An 18427-nucleotide genomic window follows, 5' to 3' on the forward strand; every position below is an offset into this window, starting at 1 on the left:
GATGACTTCCCTCCCAGCAGGACACAGCGGATGATGACTTCCCTGCCAGCAGGACACAGCGGATGATAACGTCCCTCCCCGCAGGGCTAAGCGGGTGATGACTTCCCTCCCCGCAGAACACAGCGGGTGATGACGTCCCTCCCCGCAAGACACAGCGGGTGATGACTCCCCTCCCCGCAGAACGCAGCGGGTGATGACGTCCCTCCCCGCAGGACGCAGCGGGTGATAACGTCCCTCCCCGCAGGACACAGCGGGTGATGACGTCCCTCCCCGCAGGACGCAGCGGGTGATAACGTCCCTCCCCGCAGAACGCAGCGGGTGATGACGTCCCTCCCCGCAGAACGCAGCGGGTGATGACGTCCCTCCCCGCAGGACGCAGCGGGTGATAACGTCCCTCCCCGCAGGACACAGCGGTTTCGATGTCGAGTACGAGCCGAGGTTCGTCGGCGAGATTCAGAATGTGACCGTGGCCCAGGGCAGGGAGGCCATCTTGACCTGCAGTGTGGAGCGCCTGGGGCCCTACAAGGTGAGGCCGCCCGTCAGCTTGTCATGCAGGCCCCAGGCAGATCTATGACCCACACAGATGTTGGTAATAGAGCCCTTGTGTTGGGTGTGAGAAACGTCGGCGGGACTTTGAATGTTTTTGAGCAGACCAGCGTTCTTCGTTAACGCGTCTGATCTCAACACGGAGTCGATGAACGTAGTCTATGAAGAACTGGTGTCAAAACGTGGTATGGTCTGTTCTAGGCCCATATAAGTTTTCGCAAGTTTCACCTCCTATAGGATTGGTGGTGATGTTTGTGGCAAAGGCTGACACACAGCTCCCGGATGTGCTGTTTCATCACCGAGCAAAGGCGGCATGCTTTTTATACCACGTCTACGGATACGATAGCCGCGCAACGATGTCGACTACAAGTGGCTTCTCGTCCAGCACTGTTACAGGCTGCAGTATTGTGGCGCGCAAGACTAGTATGGACATCCGACTCGTGATTCAGACAGTTCCCGAGCCGTATTTTCTGTGGGCGTTATTCAAGTGATAGTGGCATGAACGGTGTCAGCACTATCTGGGCACCTCCCTGACGACATACAGTCGCATCCTGCACGTGGCTTGGATAGCAAGGGGTCGACGCAACATATTGGTATTTGCATGGACGGCCGGAAGCAGCTGCTAAGAGGCCGTACGGTGACTGCCAGTCCTTTTCGGGGTGTCTCTGGGATCTGTCGCCGGGCCGGCCGTCTTCAGCCTGTTTACGAGTGATCTCCGCTGACACTGGGCTGTCGAGTGATTGCTATTATTTAGTTAGTAATTGTTTGTGACTTGTGTGTGATTTTTTTTTTAATTGTTATATTACATACATATATATATATATATATATATATATATATATATATATATATATATAATTATGATTTATTTATATGGTCTATATATTATATAAATATACAACTTATTTATAAGATGTCAATTAATTGTAGCATATATAATTGTAAATAAATTGAATTATTAGTGAACTGATGCTAAATAAGCTACGAAAAGTAGCGGGCATTCCCCTATCTGGGGGCCTCCCGCGCCCAGGCCGCGTCGGCTGGCCTTTCACGGCGTTCTGACCGGCCCCAGGTGGGCTGGCTGAAGGCCGACACCCAGACCATCCTGACGCTGCACAAGCGCACCATCACGACCAACCGGCGCATCTCGATGACGCACGACCAGCACCGCGCCTGGAGCCTGCACGTGCGACGCGCGCAGCCCTCCGACGGCGGCTGCTACATGTGCCAGATCAACACGGTGCTGATGAAGAAGCAGATCGGCTGCATCGCCGTGCGAGGTGCGTGATGGGGACGGCCTCGGGCTGGCTGTGGGCGGGGCGGACTACCCGGCAGGGGGCGCCACTGGGCAACACCCTCACGTGGACCCGGCGGCATAATGGTCATCTATGCTGTCCCGGTGTTTGTTGTCCTGGGGTGGTGATTTTGGCGCGGCAAACAGTAAGGCACAGCATTGCCTTACTTATCGCACGTGAAGACAGCGAGGAGCTACTTTAAAACAACCACCCCTTCGCCGATCTTGGAATGCATTTTGTACGATATTCGCCGCCGTCTTTGTCGCGGCCCCCACCCTGAGACCATCAGCACCATTACCAATGGTACACGGTCTACCAAATCTCATCGTTACACCATGGAGCTAGGAAGTTACCTACCACCGTTGTAAGGTACTCAGCAGATTCGCGACCAAAATGGTCTTCCACCTAGCTCTCTCAGCCAGCGACGGCAACGGACCGCCGCCGCCTCCATCGCGGCGTCCGCGTGCCCGGCTCGGGTCTGTTCCCAGTCCCGCCGATGTTCGACAACGCCGGCACGAGCCGTGACGTCAGCGTGCACGCGGGTCAGAACGTGACGCTGACGTGCCGCGCCGATGGCGACCCGGCTCCGCGGATCAGCTGGCGCCGCGAGGACGGCCGGCACATCCCGGCCGCGGCGCCGCACGCGCACCTCCAGACGGGTGAGCCCGCCGGCACGGCAACCGGTCAGGGCAGCCGCCAGGCGCACTCACGCCGGGTATGGCGTCAAAAAGGTCGAATGGAGTGCGTTTCAGGACGGTGAGGTTGATGAGCGTTCTGAGCTAGCGTTCCATGTGGTGGCGTAGCGCCTGGTGTCTTCAAAATGCTGCGGCTTTCATCTGTGTGTCTTTCAACCCATTCTGATCCGCACCCTCTCGCCGCATCTGCCAGCGGAGCTGCAGGGTGAGCGGCTCCACCTGGTGCATGTGACGCGCCACCACTCGGGCGCGTACCTCTGTATCGCCAGCAACGAGGTGCCGCCGGCCATCAGCAAGAGGATCATGGTGAACGTGGCCTGTGAGTGACGCGTGCAGCCGAGCGGAGCTCATGGAGCTCGTCCGGCACGGCCGGCTTCCCTGGTCGGGAGAGTGCCCGCAGGCGGAGCCCGAGGCCGACACCGTACAGGCTGGGTCACACCGACGCGCCGCACCGGCCGGCAGCTTCGGGGTCGCGAGAAGGGACACAGCAGGACGGCTGGGGCACCGGCACACCTGGTGCAGCAGCGGTGACACACCTGAGTCCCTTGATACAGCTGGGACACACCAGGCGCAGCAGCAGTGACTCACCCGAGTCCCTTGATACAGCTGGGGCACACCCGACGCAGCAGCAGTGACACACCTGAGTCCCTTGATACAGCTGGGACACACCAGGCGCAGCAGCAGTGACTCACCCGAGTCCCTTGATACAGCTGGGGCACACCCGACGCAGCAGCAGTGATACACCTGAGTCCCTTGATACAGCTGGGACACACCCGGTGCAGCAGCAGTGACACACCTGAGCTCCTCGATACAGCTGGGACACACCCGGTGCAGCAGCAGTGACACACCTGAGTCCATTGATGCAGCTGGGACACACCAGGCGCAGCAGCAGTGACTCACCTAAATCCCTTGATACAGCTGGGGCATACCCGACGCAGCAGCAATGACACACCTGAATTCCTACGGATATACGGACACGGATACATGATACAGATGGCACAAACCTGAGTCCCTTGATACAGATGAGGCACACTTGGCGCGGTAGCAGGAATTCACCACCCGCGAGCAATCAGGCGCCGACAGAGATGCGTGGTCACTCGCATAAAAGGCCCATTTAAGCTCACGAGCTTGTCCTGTGTGTTAAGAGACATGAACATGGCGTGCCATGGAAAACCCAACCGTGGTGAAGAGAATCCACCACGGAGCACATTTTGGGGAACGTGTTTAGTCTCTTCAGATGCGCTGCTGGTATGGAATGTGTACACAAACGTGGATGTCCTTGTGTTCGTGCTCGCCCACGATCGACGCCAGATCTGACCGACTATGCGGATTTGTCTCATCTCATTGCAACAACGACAAAAAGTTACAAAAACCGACGTTACCATGCGGTCCGATTCCAGCAGTGTCAATGGTAGTAGCGACTGAATGGTGTTGCGAATGTCTGCTGGCGGTCCCTGCCGTGATCGGCAAGCGCCACTGGGCGTGCTAGCTGGTGGCGCTCCCTCTGCCGCAGTCGGTGACATTTCCTGCCGCGGCTCGTCCGCCAGCCGGTGCGTTGTCTGACGAGGCCTCCTCCCGCAGTCGCGCCTGTGGTGCGCATCTCCAGTCAGATGCTGGGGGCGCCGCGCGGCTCGGATGTCACGTTAGAGTGTCAGATCGAGGCCTCCCCCTTGCCGTCCACCTACTGGCTGAAGGGCGGCCTGGCGCTGGACACGGACGAGTAAGCTCCACCGCCGCGCGGCCGGCAGTCCGCGCGGCCCGCACGGGACTCATGCACTTCGTCACGGACTCCTCCGGCACTGGGAACACCCAGAGATGCTGACACGCCGCGAGGGTATCCCAGGTGGAGAGACTTTTTTGTGTGGAGAGACGTGACTGGGTGAAGAGGTATTTTAGGGCACGTACTTTTTTCAGAAAATGATCAGTACCTATCCAGGTCACATCACCACCAGGACACGTTTCCCTTCCGAGATGCAAGTTTGGTACATGAAGTTATACACCATACTAGCTAGTTAGATGTACCTAAGTGTCGTGCACAGTGGTTTGGCTTGCTCGTAATTCGAGTGCTTTCGGCACTATAAACCATTTCAGGGGTATGGGACCTCCCCCGGGCATGTGCGGACGCCGGGGTGGGACTCGCGCCAGGGCGCCCCGCCCAAGATCACACAAACGGCCGCAGCTCGTCACGGCAACACGTGGGGTTGAGATGATTTAAAACACAGTGACGATTGAGGATAGAGGGGCGGGCCGCGCAGCGACCTGGAAAAGGCAGGCATTGTGGAGCAGCGTGGGACATTTCAACGGTGTGATGGTGCACTGCACCCGTGCACGTAGCCGAAACTGACCCGTGCACCGTCAACTTCTCAGGTTGAAATATGTGATGCGGGAAACGCATAGCGGCCACAAAACGCACGTGGCCCTGCGGATCCGGGACTTCCAGCCCGGCGACGCCGGCCTGTACACGTGCATCGCCAGCAACGCCATCTCTCGGGCCGAGGGATACGTTCGGCTTAGCGAGGTGGCGCGACCGACGGCGCCACCGTCGCGGCAGGCCATCTTGACGCCGGCGCCGCGCCGGCCAGAGCAGCGGCGCCGGCCAAGCGTGGTCACCAAGCGGCCACAGCCGTCACCAAGAGGCCGCACCCCAGCAGCCGCCAGCACCACCAGCACTAGTACCAGCACCACAGCGGCGCCGCGCCGGCCGGACCCGGCGGCAGGTGGCACGACGGCAGTGGCCGACCGTCTGAGGCCGGCGCTGCTGCTAATTGTCGCTGTCCGGCTCGCCCTTTTCGCTCCCTGATCAGCAACCGGCCCTCGCACCAGTTGAACGCTGTCGCACTACCTCCCTGCTCGCCCTCTCAAACGGCTGGTCCCGTCACCTGCGACGAAAGTAGGCAAATGTTGGCGCTATATTATTTATTCGGTATAAGAATGTCAGCAATGGGAGGAGGTGGGAGGTCTGTTCAAACAAAACGTACCGTGAAAGATCAGACTACTGCCCAGCTGAAATTGCGTGATGCATTTCGAGATGTTCTTTATAACCATATTCAATTCGCATGCAACACCAGGTCACGGCACGAGAGACTGCAAATGCAAGTTTGTCAGCAGGCAATAAACGTTGTCACATGTTTCTTAGAATATATCTGATATTCGAAACTGATCCAGAATATTCTATTGAAACCTTTTCCACTTTAAAAAGAGCAGCTACAAGAGACTCGGAAACGTGCGGGACGCGTGTCGATATTTCGTTCCCATTCACAAAGAAAGAGTGGTGTCATATTTCATCGCGAATTATCTATTAACTAAAGCACTTTTCATCTCAGCAACAGATCATATTTCAGACAGCAGCAAGCGAAGAGCGCCAGCATCCCTTTGATAAGAAATTTCAGCTCTGGTAAACCGTCGATAGTCGATACGTACCTGTTCATTGTTAAAGCACCGCCCATATGTAAGACCCTAGTTTCGGCTGGCGGAGTCTGCCACCACTAACCCCTGGCCACGGGATGGTTCGAGGCACAGAGGCCGGCGATGAGGGGTGAGGCCGGTTAGCTGATATAATGTTGGTCACGCGGCGCGTGGCGAGTGGCTGGGCCCGCTCGCGTACGGCCGTGACACCATATGCCTGGGGCATGTTCCTCGACTACATCATACCTATATTAAACAAACTATCCATGTGCCTGGCCATACGCTTCACTGCCCTTCTCGGGAGGGATTGCCGCTCCGAATTTAACTGGCATGTGCTACTCGCTAGAATATTTCGGTGGGAAACAGCGAGTCCGTGATAGTAAATGCTGAACGACTGACAAAATGCAGTGGATGATCGGCATCACGTATCATATTGAGAAGACTACAGGTTTGCATTCATAATCGTAAAAGGGTGAAAAAGGTAGCCGATTCAGCAATTTTGCTAGCACTCTGCGTCAATGCCTCCAAAAAGTAAAGGAAAGGCAACTTATTAATCACGTGGAAGAACATTATTTTTAAGAACTTCGGTTGCGCAACGTGTTCAAACACTTCTTGTCTTTTAAATTGCGGTCAAAGGTCAAAATGTATGTATTCTAATTAACACTTATGAGCCCGAAACATTGTTCGCTCCAAAATTGATTTCCTTCTAAAGCGCTGAAGATATACGATTATATCAGTTCTGAAATTGTTTCATCAGAAAGTAACCTACGGCCCGAAAAGCAGCACCAGCACACAATAAAGGTGAGAAGGACCGAAGCCACATGTAAAAAAGGTACTATGCATCATTCGGGTTTTCCAACGCGCCCGACTGCTGAGGCCACGGGGCGTCGCGTAGCATTAAAGGCATTGGCGTCGCCTGTCCCTTACCTTGGCAGGGGGCGCACACCTCAAGGTGCCGAACCCTGCACCTCTGGTTTCCCTCACGCGCAGCTTAACCACTACACTATCGGTAACCTTAAAAAAGAAGTCATCAAATTAACATCGAATATTGTTGCGCCGTGGGAAAGAGCACGTTGGTTCCTGGTTATTTGGATTACAGCCATTTCGGCCAGTCGTGGTCCTTTCAGCATTATGGGATGAATGAGAATGGACCACGGTGGGGTAGGACTATATGCACCTGGGGTTCCATTCGCCAAGGATTTTCATATACAGCAACCCCTCTGCGGGGTGTGTGCATGACGCTCGGACGGGGCCCCCACCATAGGGCCGCTCGGCCCGCTCATGGTCGACGCATGCTGCCTCCGTCCGTCGGGCGGGCTGTCGCGAGGACGCAGGACAAAGCGAGCGAGAGGATAGCGTGACGAATGACAGGGGCTAATTTCAGAGAGCATGTCACCTGATGAGACATGTGCAACGCGATAATACGCACACCACCATGTTGTCTCTCTCCGAGCAGTCAGGGACGTTGGAAGTGAAATAAGAGATTTAAGACACGGCGTGCAGCACTGACGCGCGGCGTCAGATTCAGAAATCATACGTTTCGCGCCCAGTTCTGAAAGCCATCTTTTATCACGCAAGCCGCTTGTGACTGTGTCTTTCACACGTATGTACGCGGATAGCCGTGTGGGAGTAAGCTGAAACACTCATGAGATACATCCATGGACTAACCCTCGACACGTGGACTGACCAAGATGTCTCACTTCACGACAGTCCGGTGATGAGCAGCTCCGATCGCATGGGCCTGGAGCTGCAGGCGGCCCCTCCTCAGCTGCGGGAGGTGCTGCTGGAGTTCACGCTGAACGTGCTGCTGCACCAGCCGCCCGACATACTGGACTTCGCGCTCGAGTACTTCAACAAGCTCAAGGATAAACGAGACAGCGAGAAAAGTGGATCGAGCAAGTAACGACTGGGCCGATCAGTGTATTCAGCTCAGTGTGTAAGCTCCAGTCTCATCAGTGTGGTTCCGTTTCCATCCTGTTTGCCTTGGTAACTTTTCCCAAATGAGCCGATGCCGCGGCACCTCCACAGTTCACATTTTTAATGGTTTTTAATTTATTTTTAATTTAAGGTTAATGGTTTTTTGTATTGTAATGGTATTGTAATGGTAAATTTAAGGTTAATGGAGTATAAATGGTACATAATGATCCATTTTGTGCCATAACCTCTAAATTATGAATGTGCTGCTAAACGTGTGTATTTGACACCTTTCAAAAAGATACCAGAGACCGAACCGGACAAAACACAATGGAACTGTGCGCTTCTACAATGAGCGAAATCAAACTGACTGTCAGCAGTACTTTTATTGCAAATGATGGATGAACACAGCAATGAAAAATGACACGCTTTTATGACAACCACCGGATACCTTCCCTGCACGTTCTCCGACAACACGTTCCCATCAGAATAGACATGATATGATTGTGGCAGGAGTCCAATGTTCAGTCTTCTTCGACAGCACGCAGGCGGGAGTGGCGTGTGTGTCAGAGGCGCGCGAGCACGACACGGCTCGAAATCACAGTACCTGTCTGGGGTCAGCAGCCACAGGGCCGCTCCAGTCTGAGGCGCCTTCTCAGCGCATCAGCCTCTACAGCGGCGGGGGGAGCGGGGCTCGCTGCTCTCAAAAGACTGCACAATCCCTGCCAGTTTCCAGTACGATCTGACCCTTCTCTGCACGTAGCCAGTGCAGTCCGGGGCAGGGATGAGGGGGCTCAAACGCTGGCCTGCCGCGGCCCCGCTCAGCGCGCGCAGGCCCACCTCTCCAGTCGTGCTGGGGACGCTGCCAGCCGGCCGTCTCCAGCTGGGCCGCCGGCGGCCTCAGCCGTCGGTCTGGAAGCGGGTCCAGAGCGGCTGCACCGGCTTGGCTGGCAGCCGGTGCTCGGGGAGGCGCAGCGCCGTGGCCGCGTGCGTCAGCTGCAGTGCACAGTCCGGGTGCGCGTTGCCCGGCAGCAGCGTGCACTCGCGCTCCAGAATACACGCCACGCTCTCCAGCGCCTCGTGGAAGCCGAACGCCAGCGCTGCGCTGCGCACGCGGTTCAGCTCCTGGTGGGACGAGCGCACCGGTCAGTCTGTCGCCTGGCTGACTGGCTGCTCAACAGCGGGGCGGCTTCTCACAGACTTAAGTGCCGTGACAGATTGCGAACGTGCCAGCAGCAACGCCCAGTCAGCCCACCGACGACACACGGCACCACGTCGCGAGCCGGACCAGCGGCACCAGCGGTACTGTACCGCGAGCCGGACCAGAGGCTCGTGCGGTACCGCAGCGGGACGTCCACACACACACATGGCAAAGACCTGCGCAGACACGCCCCGCGGCCCGGCTCCACGGCGCCGACCGAGACCACTCGCCTTGTAGAAGTGCTGCGTTTTCTCGGGCAGTTTCCTGGCGTGGCGCAGCACCTTCTGCACGTCCGAATGCAGGCCCGACTGCTTGATCCAGGTGACGCACGTCTGCTGATAGCTGCGCTTGCGCGACACTTTGATGGGGAAGGGCGAGGCGACGCCGGCGGCGGCGGGCCCCAGGTTCGTGAAGTCGCCCAGCCACGGCAGCACGCTCGTCCCTGTCAGCCAAAGGGGAAGATGGGGCGAGGCGAGCGGGCACGAGCGGCGGGTGGCTGTCACAGGGGGGAAGACGTGGAGAGGTGAACCAGCACGAGCGGCGAGCGGCTGTAACAAGGGAAAGACGGGGCGAGGTGAGCGAGGACGAGCGGCTATTACAGTGGGAAGACGGGGCGAGGTGAGCGAGGACGGGCGGCTATCACAGTGGGAAGACGGGGTGAGGTGAGCGAGGACGAGCGGCTATCACAGTGGGAAGACGGGGCGAGGTGAGCGAGGACGAGCGGCTATCACAGTGGGAAGACGGGGCGAGGTGAGCGAGGACGAGCGGCTGCAGCAGACGGAAAACGGGGCGAGGTGAGCGAGCACGAGCGGCGAGCGGCTGTAACAGGCGGAAGCCGGGGCGAGGTGAGCGAGGACGGGTGGCAGGCGGCTGGCGGTCTGCTGCGGGATGGGCTGACCCCGGCAATGACCGAGTGTAAGATGTCACAGAACCCTCCCGCTCGCTATGTATCTCGTCCGATGCCGAGCGGCTGTACTTCTGTTCCGGAATCACCGGGAGCTCGCGGGCAGAGGTGAGCAGTCTGGGCACAGCGCCAGTACACGCACTGACCTGGTTCGAAAAGCGACAGCATGAGGTTGGCCTTCTTCTTGCTGTCAGCCCAGGAGTAGACGATGCCGTACCAGTCATCACCCACGTTGACAAGGGCTGCTGCGTTCTCACGCTGTGAGGCCCGAGACCAACAGCGGTGTGAGGCCACCAGGCTAAGATTCGTGATCCGTCACAGAGGGATTCAGGAAATATTACGACTTATAGTGTCGTGAACCAACTGCACATATCACCCGCTAGAGCCTCTGTGACGGACTTGCTGCACAGATAGCGCGGAGTCCGTACTTGCCTCACAGATAAAGCGGAGTAAGTCCGCCACCGAAAACAGGTGTACGGTCAGAGCCGCACCGTGCACATAGATCACCACACGACATATGGCCTCGGCTGTACATGAGGCGACCTGGACCTGATGCTGGCATTAACACGGGCTGAGCCAACATGCATATTGGCGACCTTGGGACGCCTGGCCGGGGGCATCGAAAGCGACGCGAAGCCCGCCACCTGCTGGTACAACCGGGTCCATCTCCAGCGTTGTCGGCGCAGCAGGCTCCGTGCCGCGGCACCACCACCACCACCTAACTTCACAGCGACGGTGCCCACACCGACGCGGGTCACGGGGGTGGCCTGTGTGACCTGACCTTGAGGCCGCCGTGCAGCAGGACACAGAAGCAGGGTGTCCGGACCGCCTCGTCGTCCTCCGAGCAGGGTACCGCCGACACGTCGTCCGCGTCTGCGCGCAACACGCGACACCAGGTCACAACGGCTGCCCTGGTGGCCGGGAGTTTAGGGGTGGGCGGCGGTGCTGATTCGTGGACCAAGCCGCTACCGCAATACCACTCCACGACAGCTCACTAAGTGTAGTCGGGTACAAGGACAGCTTATGCCACAAAACACGAGCACGTCGAGGAGCGTCTAAACACACATGGCATTGACTTGTCAGATCGTGGGGATACGCCAAGCGTGGTAAGTCTTAACCTCAAGGCTGTCAACGGTGTTTCGGACACGTGCGCAAAACTCGGTCACCTAGCTGATGACAAAATGACAGAACTGATGCATGCCGGCTGGGTGAGTTTCACGTGGGAGTCAGCTGGTTCCCACATGGACCTAAACCCCTAACCTTGGCCTATGTGAGCGGGTCGGCTGACTGTTCCGGAAAGGAAGACAGCCGTCACGTGAGACGTTCAGTGACAGGTCACAGGACAACATCGCCTATTAAACGCCGCGCCATGGGGTCGCCAGAAAGCCCGCCCAGCGGAGACGGCTCGCCACTCCCAGCCAAGAGTGGCGCCACTCCCGGCCGGCTCCAGCTGCTCCACTCTAGCGACGTTTGGTCGCGGGCGGCGGCGGCCGCGCCAACACTTGCCTGCCGGCGCCGGCAGCACCAGGTGTCGGGAGTAGGCCGGCGGACTGGCCACGTCCACCACCGACAGGAAGCCGCAGATCTTCAGGTCGGCCGACACGGTCCGCTTCACGGCCTCGAAGTCGCGCATCCGGTTGTAGGTCTGACGCCGAGGAGAGGGGTGGGGAGGGGGAGGGGGTGTCAGTGAATGGCCGGGTCTGCGCGCCGGCCATGAAACCCGGCTTGACGCGCCAGCATTGGCCGCTCGTCATCGACGGAAGCAGCGGAAGGTGGACCACCTCAGGCGCAGCGCGGGGGCGGTGCTGGCAACGCTAGGCAGCTGTGGCCATCAGATGGAGACCGCAGTCGAGGACGGAGAGAAGAGATGGAAGAACGCATACATAGATAGGGAAAGAGAGGATGCAATCGAGCACCAAAAGTGACGCGCTCGGGTGAGAATAGGACACGGCCCGACTGATTTGTTTCGGACTCGTTCGGAGGTTTGTTGTTTGTCATTGCACAACAAAACTAAGTTCAAAAAAGAAGAGGAAGAAAGAGGAAGACAAGGGAAGGTTTCAACGAAGTTATCCGTAAAAGGCAAACACAAAGATCTCGGGTTTGCCCAATCGCACAACTAAAACAGCGTGAGCAGGACCGTTTGGGGTATCGATCGGCGCTGCCACAGCCACCTGGCGGCGGTGCCTGACCTGACCTGACCTGGGGCGGCGGACAGAGCGTCACCGGCGACGACAGGCTGCCGCAGTGCAGCACGCCGCTGAACGGCGCGTAATTGGTCTCGGCCAGCTTGCGGAACAGCGCCAGCGTCGACTGAAACCAATGCGGCGCCGCTGTAACCGGCCGCACGGCGGAGGCAACCACGTGGGGTGTCGGCGGTGAGGGTACGTTTGACAACGCAGAAATATATGCCGGGCTGCAAATTGTAAATCCCACACCGAGTCAGGCATGGTCGAGCATGGACCTAGTTAAACATCGTCGACTGCACGTTAAGCAGGACCGTTCCATCCTTACCGGTCCCCATGAGCTTCCCAAATGCGCATGATAAGGTTCGGTGCGGTTAGCTTCATAATCTTCAGTGTAACTACCATAGGAAGCCTCACACACACCAACTCGGTACGGAGCGCCAGCTTTCGACCAGCGCTGTGGTATACGACCGTCGCGCCGGTCACACGTCCAGCCGCTTCCGCACCTTGGCCGAGAGGGGCGGCTCGGGCGTGTGCACCGCGCCCTCGCCACCGCTGAGCTCGACCAGTCGCTGGAAGGCGGCCGGCGCGCCGCGGCGCTCCAGCTCGGCCCGCTCGCCCAGCAGCACCACGTCCAGCCGACAGGGGAACGAGAAGGGCAGCGGCAGCCGGCCGCCGGCCGACAGGTGGCGCAGCGACGACTCGCCCACGCCCATGCTACCGTCCGTGATGATGATCACCTGGCAGAGGGGGGGGGGGGGGAGGCGGGGCAGCGTCAGCTCGCATGCCCTTTGGCCACCGTCACCCAGCACGGACCGCGCGCAAACGTCCGAAAATCACTCGCGGTAGGAGAAATGGAGTCGATGGCGGAGAGCAGGGAGCGGAGAAAATTCTTTACCGAAAACAAACATAACCAAAAGGATATCTGATAACGGTCAAGTAATTCATGTCAATGTTATTTCGCGACACATCGATGCATGGATGTGCACTTGACGATTATCGATACATCGAAGCATGCGTGAGGCGGGCGGCCGGTGCGTCCACCCGTCCGGGCTGAGCGGGCGGGCGGACCGGCCTGCGTGGAAGCAGAACCGGCTGAACCCCACCTCAAGCTGACCTGGCAGGCAGTGCCGCTGCCCCACTCCTCGGCTACCACGGCATTGACGCCGAGCAGCGCCGTCTCGACACAGGACTTGTCGTACTCGGCCAACGAGGACAGCTGGCTCTTCAGCTGGTCAAAGTCGCGCGTGAACGAGCCCAGCACCTCGTACCTGGAGCTGTACACTGCCTGCCGATGCAAGCAAGTGACATAGGTCTAATGACGTGGCACTTAACTTAATGCACACTCTCAAATATGATGCTATACCTGCACTTATGCTGTGAATGGGGCTATACGACGCGCTCAGCTGCCGAAGCCATATGGGATCGCCTGTCTTTCACACTGGTAAAATGGCAAGCAACGTAGGAAATCAAACTCTGTCCCTCTGGTTTCCGAAATCTACATTTTCAAGGCCATAATGTGCAACAAATCACATGAGTTATTCTACATCAACTGCAATGAAGGTCACACCTGGGCAGGTCATGTCATTCAGTACAAAGACAACCCTGCAGGTGCAGTGTTGTCTTCTACCGTCTTTTACTGCTTACCACTGCAGCAAACTCCAGTTTGCAGTTGTGGTGAATGTGATTCAGCAGAGCATGAATGCCTTTGATTGCCAGCTGACGAACTGTGGGTGGGTCCTCCGTACGATCCGGTTGGGGAACCAGCTGACTCATTGACAGAGACACATCCAGCCCAATCACTGTCGGCATCCTGAAACTGGCTTGCTGACCGCACCTACTGCAGATGGGAGACCAGCACAGAGGCAGGTTATCACTTTTTTGCACAGGATGTGATATCACTCATGCCTAATATAGCACAGAAGGCACAGAGCTCACTTGGGAAGGGGCTTCATCAAAACGGTTTGGCACTTCTACAGTTTGGGAAACCCACTGACTTGCAAGATGTTGTCACATCTGGCAGAGCTTGTACATCTATATAATTTTTTTAATCTGTCATCTTTGTATCCAGCCTATCAGGTTCATCATCCTACTCTGTCAACTTGGTATTAAGCATATCAGGTTCATCACAACAAACAACACTCTCCCTTGTTCTCAACTTCATGGACAGTGGGTGGATTCTTTACCTCAGTATTTCTAAGATTTAATGCAGCATCAATGAGTGTCCTTTTGGGGGGCCTGTTATTCAACATGTGTTTGATTCCTCATCTGACATCTAAAGGTAAACAGGCCTGAGCATCATTTTTTTTAAAATGGGGCTATATTCATCCTTTGATACAGCTTGAATAACTTATTTTGTGGTGTAAAGTCAAAGTTTGAAAAGATATCCATTCAAAATTGGTATGAATTTATTTTTCTGGGCACAAAAGCATGTGATTTGCTGAAACCTAAAAAATTTTCTGCTAGACAATTCACCTGGTGGCACTTATGCCTTTTTTCCATTGGATAGAAGACTACAATGAAAATCATTGCAGTGATTATAAAACTCATTGCTGATGGTGATTAGTTCATGGGATGCCAACTGGGATGGTCCTTGTGCACCCAGAACTCCTTATCTTTTGATTCACATCATGCAAAATTAAGTATCAATTTGGCTACCAGCTGAAACACAAACCTTTGAAGCAGATATGATTTAGCTCAAGGAGATGAAGTTTACGTTCAGCATTGATTTCAACAGAATTGATTCTACTAAGATGTGATCACGATACAGATGGGCACATTAGCTTGATACACAGGCAACTTAAGAATAGAACACAAACTTATTAGCCCCCAGGCAATTAACAGTTGATTTTATTTCCTAGAATAACTTCTTTTTAAGGTTTATTTTATGCATGCACTGGCTGCCCTACTATAAAACATAAATTAAGTTTAATTCCTGTATTTGAGGACTCTGAGGTGGCTTGTTTCCAGACTAAAAAATCCATGAAATGTTGAATGTCTGGTGTAGTGGCAGCACATCAGCAACCATTTCATAATGTATATGCTGTGAACTTGAGCACTCTGAGCTTCAGACAAACATGCTCAAAATGCTTGTTTTAAAGAAAAGGATTGAATATACAGCACAAATTGTTCTGACCTGAGTTAAGCTCATGCCAGAAAGATGTTACCTGTGCCATTTGCACAGCCATCCTGCACCACAGATAAATTTTTGCAGTCTGGGCCTGATTGACTAAGTCTGACTCTTAACTCACACAAACACACACACCTCTTGTGACAATTTCATGAACAAATTCCGATCTGACTGAATGAAAATTTGGTCAATTCTGGAATTCAAATTCCTACTAAAATCAGGCACCAACCTATGATTCTCAAATCATGAAAAAAATCCATGAAACCCATCTCCCACTCATCCCACCCAGTCACCACCCAATCCCACTCATCCCAACCAACAAACTGGACAAATTTGCCGCCAGTTACCTAAAACTCTACTTTAAGTAATATCCAGCTGCCTCTTGACGGCATACACGAGCACGATCTTGCAAGTTCGGCCAATATCAATGCCTCATGGCTCGCACAGACCACCCCTATAGCCTAATACCATATTTTTTGATGAACTTCACCCGCACCGTCCAATATGTGTGTTTATTGAAGCTACTGCGCCATGTTCTGCAACCAACACAACGGGATAAGCTAGCCATGAGATGGTAGCTCTCTTGTTTACGATGACGTCAAATTAGACAGAATTATTGAACTCTGAAACACCAATATGATCGGTTTTATGAAAGCAACTAAATCAAAAAAATGTGATAACTTTTTATAGAATTAGATGAAAAATATATCTCAGACATCAAATGAGCTTTCTTGACCAAGGTTTAAATCTACCTCGTACGTCATACCTAGTAAGTGCTACCATATCATCAGCTGTGGACCTTGCCTTTGCTACTTCTGAAATAAGCGTAAGGCTGACATGCAGTGCAGCTACCGGAATAGTGAAGGTGGTGGATGGTTAACGTGGCTGTTGCTGGCTTTTTAACAGTGGCTCTGTGCTCCTCACACGAAATCGGACTGTATGAGTATAGTCACGCCGTAGGAGCGCGCGGGTTGGCAACAGGTAAGCTGCTTCTATGGTGTGGTCGGGGTTATGTGCCCTATGATGTATTTAGTAGAAAGATTGGTTAATTTGGACAGGTCATCGGTCATTGAAAGATTGAAGTGGTATTGCACCATCATCAGGGCAGAAAGTGCAAACGTTGAAATATGCTGATTGCCATTTCTTATTGTTTAAAGCTTACTGGAACTATGTTTTTCACCTTGTTTTATGCAAAGCGAGGGTCAAAATGTTGCGGTGTGATGTTATTTTGTGGTTTCTGTTGCACATGTGTTTTGAACAGGAACATTTAATATTATATGGATGTTTCCAAAGGTTAAGTGTGATTTTCTTAATCTTTTGAATGGGATTATGATGATTGTCAGTACTGTGAGCAAAGATGATGCATTTAATGTTCAAGAGTAATGTGCAATACATTTAATTTATGCTCAAGAGTAATGTACAATGAAGTAATGTGCAAGAGTAATGTGCAATACAATACATTTAATGTGCAAGATGATACATTTAAGGTGCAAAATTTCATGGCAAAGAAAGCAAGTACTATCATTTTTGCCTCATCTTGTAATTATCTGCAATTTGATCATTTCTATCCCACATCACTTGGCAATCTGCTATCTCCTATCTTCTTTGCAGGCTATCTCCTTCCTGTAAAAATGCTATAGTGAGAACTTCGACACTGGAGATGAGCTCCTCGGCGGACAGCGACTGGAGAGACCTGGATACGACTCCGGAGTTCCGCGAGTTCGTCGGGAAAAAGCTGGACCAGGTGGTGGAGTGCATGATTAAGGAGAAGGACAGGTGCAAGCATCTTCGGCCAGTGCCGGTGGAGGGCAGTGTTCAGCTGTTCTCGGGGGCGCCACCGCTGCAGGTGGCCGACGAGGCCGCGCCTGAGCCGGCGCCCAAGCGGCCCCGGCTGGCTGGCGTCGACCTGCAGAAGTACCAGCTGAAGAAGAAGAGCCGCTGCGAGCGGCGGCCGACCGCCGGCGACGGCCGGGCGGCGCCACCAGACGCCTCGAGCTCGGCCTTGGGGGCGCTGTCGCCGCCCCAGAGTGAGACCGGAGCTGCTGCGGCGCCAGGTGACGGCAGCTCCGACAGCAGCGATGACGAGGACCTGGCTCGCTTTGCGGAGGCCGCCGTACCCGCGGACTTTATGTCGGCACTAGCGACGAGTAAAACGGTGAAACTGGACGCGACGTGATTTTGTGTGCCTTGTCCTCCGCAGATTGTAGATTGCGATTGGAGAGATCGCAATGGCTTATGATGCTTTTGGTATGTTGATATGCTGGCAAGTTTTTTGTAATAAATGATACTGCGTTGTGTATTCACACTTTTTTGGAAAACTGACAAGTAGGCAGTTGCGCGACCAAAACACCGAGAAGTCCCATTTGTGTAGTGCATTTGTACCTGACGTCTGTTATTTCAATAACCAACCAGCCCAAGAGGTGCACTCATTTCCCCGAACCAGGCCCGCAATGTGTGTTCCGCGCGGTGTGGATACCGCGCCTCAGCGGTAGACTGACTTCACAATGGTAAAGGCTTAAATCCGCAACCTATTATCATATGGTACTGTACCGCGATTGGCCGTGACCGCGTTCTGTACCGTGATTGACGTGATATGGCGACGCTAAATAACTTGGTATGCCTTGTCGTCTAAACCCCAGCTGGCTGGGTTCCTCGCGCTTAAGTTTTTCGCCTGATGCTTGTGTTGGCGTCAAACTGCTTGTCCGCTACGGTACTGAGCAGGGGTGTAGTTTCACAACATAAGTCGATTGGCTGCTTGATGATTGGGTTGGGGGAGGATGAACAATGAAAAATTACAAACCTACCCTTAAAATATGCCAACAGGTTTAGAAACAGGTTTCTTGCTGGGTTTGGCCCATTTTCTTCTCAAAGTTAGGAGGCTGGTGCCCAAGTTCGGGGGGGGGGGGGGCTTTGGCCCCTCTTCTCAACTGAATAGGAAACTACAACCCCGGTAATGATGTACTTATGTTTTGTCTCAATTGGTTTCAGTTCTGTTAATTTGTGTTAAAGACTTAACGTCAATGTCCTCGTCGCAATTTGGAAACGTCTCGTCAGAACGCGACAGCAAGCAAAAGGTTGTGCCTTAGATTTAAACGAAATATTTTCACCTGCCAGTGATAGCGATTGCCGCAATTTAGGTTCGAAGCCGACGCTT

At 54.4% G+C, this 18427-nt stretch overlaps 3 protein-coding genes across 3 annotated transcripts; 2 read left to right on the top strand and 1 right to left on the bottom strand.

The window, feature by feature from the left end:
• Positions 1-404: 404 nt before the first annotated feature.
• Positions 405-5655, top strand: LOC119107001 (lachesin; the record flags this gene model as incomplete). The annotated part of the gene is given in 6 exon segments (XM_037230346.1): positions 405-526; positions 1619-1826; positions 2330-2500; positions 2730-2855; positions 4118-4256; positions 4904-5655. Coding segments are annotated over 6 exon segments (1199 nt in total), but the record flags the coding sequence as incomplete, so codon positions are not given.
• A 2887-nt stretch (positions 5656-8542) lies between these two features.
• Positions 8543-15734, bottom strand: LOC119106997 (integrator complex subunit 14). The gene is made up of 10 exons (XM_037230342.1): positions 15621-15734; positions 13791-13983; positions 13261-13431; positions 12650-12883; positions 12160-12270; positions 11467-11605; positions 10742-10833; positions 10107-10218; positions 9287-9498; positions 8543-8980 (listed from the first exon to the last, which is right to left on the bottom strand). Exons 2-10 carry the CDS (start codon positions 13953-13955, stop codon positions 8756-8758), a joined length of 1461 nt encoding a protein of 486 aa, XP_037086237.1. The 5' UTR covers positions 13956-13983; positions 15621-15734; the 3' UTR covers positions 8543-8755.
• A 397-nt stretch (positions 15735-16131) lies between these two features.
• Positions 16132-17530, top strand: LOC119107005 (uncharacterized). The gene is made up of 2 exons (XM_037230352.1): positions 16132-16254; positions 16885-17530. The coding sequence occupies exon 2, from the start codon at positions 16934-16936 to the stop codon at positions 17447-17449; it is 516 nt and encodes a 171-aa protein (XP_037086247.1). The 5' UTR covers positions 16132-16254; positions 16885-16933; the 3' UTR covers positions 17450-17530.
• Positions 17531-18427: the final 897 nt, after the last annotated feature.

This window comes from Pollicipes pollicipes, unplaced genomic scaffold (genome assembly GCF_011947565.3).
Source record: "Pollicipes pollicipes isolate AB1234 unplaced genomic scaffold, Ppol_2.1 Scaffold_6578;HRSCAF=7798_pilon_pilon_pilon, whole genome shotgun sequence".
In the NCBI taxonomy this organism is placed as follows: domain Eukaryota; kingdom Metazoa; phylum Arthropoda; class Thecostraca; order Pollicipedomorpha; family Pollicipedidae; genus Pollicipes; species Pollicipes pollicipes.